Consider the following 5,566-nt stretch of genomic DNA (forward strand, 5'->3'; position numbering starts at 1 on the left):
CATGTGTGTAATGTACGGAGGAAAAACAAATGCAGCGCTATGTCTTCGGTGCCGGTGTGTGTTCCATCGTCTGCCGGTTCTATCCTCAATCGCTGCTACATTCTTGTCTTGTGGCTTTTAGTTGGATTCCAGAGGTTTTGTTGTGAATTACCGCAATTAAAAGTGATGATTTTCATGCGTTTTCTGTTGAGTCAGAAGAAGTCTGTCTACTGCTTTTCTGCAGGGTTAGCCTTCTGTGTCTATCATCAGTCTCTTCCTTCTGTATTTGCTGGCTGACTTTAATACTACAACTTTCTGAACAGATGCCCCCGTCACACCTGGAAAGAGGAAGGCAGAGGGCAAGAAAGACACGCCACCTGCCAAGAAAGCAAAGGCAGATGGAGAAGGTAAGAATGAATGCAGTGGCCCATTTATCAGATTTCAGCCTTTTATGATGATAAACAAGGGACTTAATACTGATGTGTGATGTCACCTTTATTATTCTGAATTCATCTGGCATGACTGTGTATAATAATTACTGCAGTTCTTTGATCACAATGAAACTGAGTTGAAGTGTGTTGTGTTTTGCCAGGGTTCTGTCTATTTGTTGGAAACCTGAACTCCACCAAAGACTTTGATGAGATCAAATCATCACTGAGAAAGTTCTTCTCCAAGAACGACCTTGAGGTCGCCGATGTCCGGTTAGGAGGATCAAAGTAAGTGCTCATGTTAAAACATTTCAAACAAACTACCTATCCCTTTGGCTGTGAGCAGGGATGAAGCCGTTTTCTTATATCTTAAACCTGCCTTTCTGTCACTCAAGCTTTTCAAGGTTTCTTTGTAGTGACTATAGCGGGAGCATTGTTTGAGGTGTTGCCTCCAAGGTCATCTAAGAAAGTTAGATCCAGATAAGAGTTCATTCATTATAATCTATTAATGTGCTAAGAGTCAATTGTTAATCCTTCAAACATACACTGGCAGGTTAAAGTGTTGTGTCATTACCATTATTTACATTTTGGGACATTGTTTGTAAAACCCAGATTTAGGGAAGCAGGACTGTCTGATAGTTATTTTATGACTTACCCCAACAGGAAGTTTGGTTATGTTGACTTTGGATCTGAAGAGGACCTGCAGAAGGCACTGGAGCTCAACGGCAAGAAGGTCATGGGTCAGGAGGTGAAGCTGGACAGAGCCCGTAGCAAAGACACCTCACAGGAGGGCAAGAAAGGTAAAAAATGAGAAAAATCTAAGTTTCTCAAAAGAGTGAAAAGAAGTTGGTTCCGATGTCATGCTGACTTTTCCATCTGGCCCATAGAGCGGGATGCACGGACGCTGTTTGTCAAGAACCTTCCCTTCTCTGCGACCGTCGATGACCTGAAAGAAGTCTTTGAGGATGCCGTGGAGGTCAGGTTACCTCCAGGCCAGAACGGCTCAAACAGAGGGTGAGGATAAGCCAGCATGTCGCATTGTCTCTTCTTAGTAAAAATTATACCGATGGGGGAAATTATACAGGAAACCCAAAATCTCTTTGAGTCATATTAAGGTAGCCTTGGATCAGAACCACAGATGGCATAGGTAACTGACTTACTGATAGTTGGCGGTCACTTCTAGTCATAGTTGCACAATGGCTCTCCTTATTTAGTTGAATGCAGTATATCTACTTGGTACTCAAACCTGTCAAGGATTCTTAATTTGCGATCTTGTCGTAGACGTGTAACCGTTTCTCCGCTTTGCAGCATTGCCTACATCGAGTTCAAAACTGAGGCTGAAGCAGAGAAGATGCTGGAGGAGGCCCAGGGAGCTGACGTACAGGGAAGGTCCATAATGATCGACTTTGTTGGAGAAAAGAGCCAGAAAGGAGCCAAAGTGTCAGGTAAACTCCTCGACTGTGAAGCTGTCAGTCTGGTGTTGGTAGTTAAACTGTATAACGAGTTGGGCACATGGCTAATTATTATATATGTGTGTGTTTGCTGAGCAGTGCCACTTGTCCTTGGGATAACGATGCATGTTGATCAGTCATTCTGTTACTCACTGAAACATTTTAGCCACTACCTTTAGTTAAAGACCAGTAATCGTTTATTTCAATTATGATTATAATGCTGACTGGTATACACAACATGATGCTTCTGAATTAAGCCTGTGTTAGCAATTGGCCAGCTATGACGCTAATGTCTTTTTTTTTTGTGAATATCATGATGGAAAAAGCAGCTTTTTCTTTGCCTAACCAGTCTCCTTTCTGCTCTTCTTGCAGCAGCAGCACCCGTCAATAAAACGCTGGTAGTAAATAATCTTGCATTCAGTGCTACTGAGGAAGTGTTACAATCCACATTTGAGAAGGCTGTCTCTATAAGGATTCCACAGAAAGATGGCAGGCCTAAAGGGTGAGTATCGATGTGGCGACTAACGTGACACGTTTAGGTCCAGAGACGGTTTTGCATCCGTCTATGGTTTTGCTATCCTTCTCATGAGCTCCTCTTAGTCTTACCCATGATTGTGCACGGATTCGCACGAGAAGCAGAGCCAAAGCACAGTTAGAACAGGCCTGCCCCGTCTTCATGTGGGCGTCGCTTATGTCTGCTGTGCAACAAGTAGAAATGCCTGATTGTGGAATAATATAATAATAAAGCGTGGTTCATTTATTTTCTATGTGAATAACTGCATTGACCCCTTTTCCCCAATGTTACTCTTCTTTCCTCAGTTTTGCGTTCATTGAGTTTGACACCACAGATGATGCTAAGGAAGCTCTGGAAAACCTCAACAACGCAGACATCGAAGGCCGGTCAATCCGACTGGAGTACAGCCAGAACAGCGGTGGAAGAGATGGCGGCAGGGGAAACGCAGGTACGTCTACAAACTGGAGTTGTTAGTTTGGACATGATCCAAAAATTGTTTTGGCCAGATGTGATGAAAACTTGAACTCCTGACACTCTGTGAAGATATAAAGATAGTCAAGTCCTGATCTGGTCCCAGCATAAGCCCTTAGCTTGTTGAAGCATGTGTGTTTGTACAAATACTGATCCTTGTGGTAAATTTGAATGATTTTTCTTTTCTACCAGGTCCAACAAAAACCCTCTTTGTCAAGGGGCTGTCTGAGGACACTACCGATCAGACCCTTAAGGAATCCTTTGAGGGTGCTGTTGCAGCCAGGATAGTCACAGACAGAGACACAGGGTCCTCAAAAGGGTAAGTTCTGAGACATGCAAACACTCCCTCAGTTAAGTCTTCTCGTGAGCACCGCTCTGTCCAACAGTGACAGTGAACGGATTCGCATGAGAAGTAGAGCAAACTCGCAGTTAAACAGGCAGCTACCTTAGTGGGAGTTGCCCATGTCTGATGTGAAACACAACTTAAAGTGTTTAGAAATGTATTAATAGTCACTAGTTACCATTTTGGCTGCAGTACCGAGCATTGTTAGTGGAAATGCAGTTTTTAGATTTTTTAAAATCAGTTGATTTTCCATGATTGTTAAAGTGAAGCATAGCTAACCCCCCCGCTGTGTTGCCCTGCAGCTTTGGCTTCGTGGACTTCGACAACGAGGATGACTGCAAAGCAGCTAAGGAGGCAATGGAGGACGGCGAGATCGATGGCAGCAAGGTGACCCTGGACTACGCCAAGCCTAAGGGCGAGGGCGGCTTCCGTGGGGGCCGCGGTGGTGGCTTCGGAGGCGGCTTCGGCGGCCGTGGCGGCGGCGGCAGAGGAGGCCGGGGCGGCTTCGGCGGTCGCGGCGGCTTCGGCGGCAGAGGAGGAGGAAGAGGCGGTCCTCGTGGAGGTGGACGCGGACGTGGCGGTTTTGGAGGTAAATGTTTATCTACTTTGACACCTCAAATGCAAATAACCATCATGTTGACGGGCATCAGTTGTTGAGGGACAGACCATGAGCGATATAAGCAGTCGGTGCCATGGCCGAGCCGTTTACTGACGACTGTTGTCAAAAACACAGATTTAGACAGTCAGAGTTTCATATCTGATACACCCAAGAAACCAGCTTGTAGGGGTAGAGCTTTACGCATCATCATCATTATTTTAGAATCAGTTTCCATTTCAAATATTTGTTTGAATTACTCAGATATTACACCATACTATTGAGTGATTTTAGTCTTTCAGTTGAATCTGAGCAGGTATGTTTAAACTGAAGGCAGCCATTGGAAGTGGAACGGTCTCAGGCTTAACGGATTATAGTCACTGAAAAACCTTTATAGATATCACATTTTGTTAAACATGAGCTTAGAGGTTTAATCGATGCCAGAAGCAGCAAGAGATGACTTTCATTGCGAATAGCTGGACGAAGTTAAGGATCTGGTGTCCGCTTGCCTGTATTTAATGTATCAGATTTAGCGCTTGGACTCGATCATACGTCTATCCCCTTCCATTTCCTTTTGTCCCCTTCAATCATTTTAAGTTGGTGAATTAAATACTGGCCAGTAAATTAAGCTTCTTTTTTTTTCTCATTTTAGGTGGAAGAGGTGGAGGATTTGGAGCCAAACCCCAGGGGAAGAAAATCAAGTTCGACGACTAAAGCCTTAGTCTATTTTATTTTTTGAATGGACTCTGGTTTCATCACTTTTCAGAGCTTTTGGACATTCCAGAAAGCGTCATTGGTATATATTTAACTGTTAATGGGCATTTTAGCCCTTTATTTAGACCCCTCAAACCTTCCACATCCTTCTGTGCCAGAATGGTACTTTGACCTTTTCAGCTTAAGTGCTACGTGTGAGTAATGAATGTCCCGAATGCAAACCTGCACCTCTTGCCCTTGACAGCTTACTTGCTTTTCTGAAGGAGAAAAATGGAATGGGTCTGGCAAACAAGTTTGCTGTGAAAATATGCTCGTCTTGTCAGATACATTGTGTAAATTTCAACAGTTTGTATGATTAATTTTACCTTTTGTAAAAAAAAAAAAATACGAAATACACCTGTATCCATATGGTTTTTGTTTTTATTTTGTTTGTCATTTAGTTTGCTTTAGATGCCAAGTTTTACTGTAATGTGCAAAGCATATTTTGATAGATTTGAACCCATTCTCTAAAGAGCTGGGTGTTAAGAATTACGGCAAATGTTTGTCATGTTTGTTCGGTAGGGCACAGTCAATGTTTGAGTTCAGGATGGAAGACCTCTAATCTATGTAACATAAAATATTTGTAGTGCATTGACTAATTTTTCTCCCATCTTTCAAGATTTTCACGTGATTCAATAAAACCTTGTAGGTGGTGATTTTTAAATGTCTGTCCTCATTATACTCAATCTGAAGCGTCGTGTGAGAAACGGAGTTGCACTGGCTTTAAGTATGATGTGAAAACGAAGGAGTAGACACTTTAATGAGGCGTATTGCTTTGAAAACATCCCGACTACAACTTCTGCTGTTATGAAGCCTGTCATTGTCAACATTATGTCCAGTGCTGTTTGTACAGATCAGCTGACTTTGATTGGAATGGACAGATTTTTAAAAACCTGCCATAAAATTTCTTCAATCCGTAAACTCTGCGATGAATGGAAGGTCAAATAATGGTCATACCTAAAACCTAACCAAACAAAAATCTGGATTAAAACATCCCAGGTTTTGCTATCCAGGATCAAATAAACCTGTTTA

At 42.8% G+C, this 5,566-nt stretch overlaps 1 protein-coding gene across 2 annotated transcripts in view; it reads left to right on the top strand.

The window, feature by feature from the left end:
• The window catches only part of ncl (nucleolin), an 8,861-nt gene extending 3,663 nt beyond the window's left edge, over positions 1 to 5,198 (top strand). The window contains exons 5-14 of one of the 2 annotated variants that reach the window (XM_008302545.1): positions 301 to 386; positions 572 to 695; positions 1,071 to 1,207; positions 1,295 to 1,421; positions 1,716 to 1,852; positions 2,231 to 2,360; positions 2,678 to 2,820; positions 3,036 to 3,162; positions 3,489 to 3,775; positions 4,434 to 5,198. In XM_008302545.1, the coding sequence (XP_008300767.1) occupies positions 301 to 386; positions 572 to 695; positions 1,071 to 1,207; positions 1,295 to 1,421; positions 1,716 to 1,852; positions 2,231 to 2,360; positions 2,678 to 2,820; positions 3,036 to 3,162; positions 3,489 to 3,775; positions 4,434 to 4,495 (1,360 nt within the window). In that variant the 3' untranslated portion in view covers positions 4,496 to 5,198. Of the gene's footprint in view, positions 1 to 299; positions 387 to 571; positions 696 to 1,070; positions 1,208 to 1,294; positions 1,422 to 1,715; positions 1,853 to 2,230; positions 2,361 to 2,677; positions 2,821 to 3,035; positions 3,163 to 3,488; positions 3,776 to 4,433 lie in introns of both variants that reach the window. The other variant, XM_008302546.1, reaches the window with a different exon arrangement.
• The last annotated feature ends 368 nt before the right edge of the window (positions 5,199 to 5,566 follow it).

The sequence above is a fragment of the Stegastes partitus genome, unplaced genomic scaffold (assembly GCF_000690725.1).
Source record: "Stegastes partitus isolate 25-593 unplaced genomic scaffold, Stegastes_partitus-1.0.2 Scaffold1834, whole genome shotgun sequence".
Lineage (NCBI taxonomy): Eukaryota > Metazoa > Chordata > Actinopteri > Pomacentridae > Stegastes > Stegastes partitus.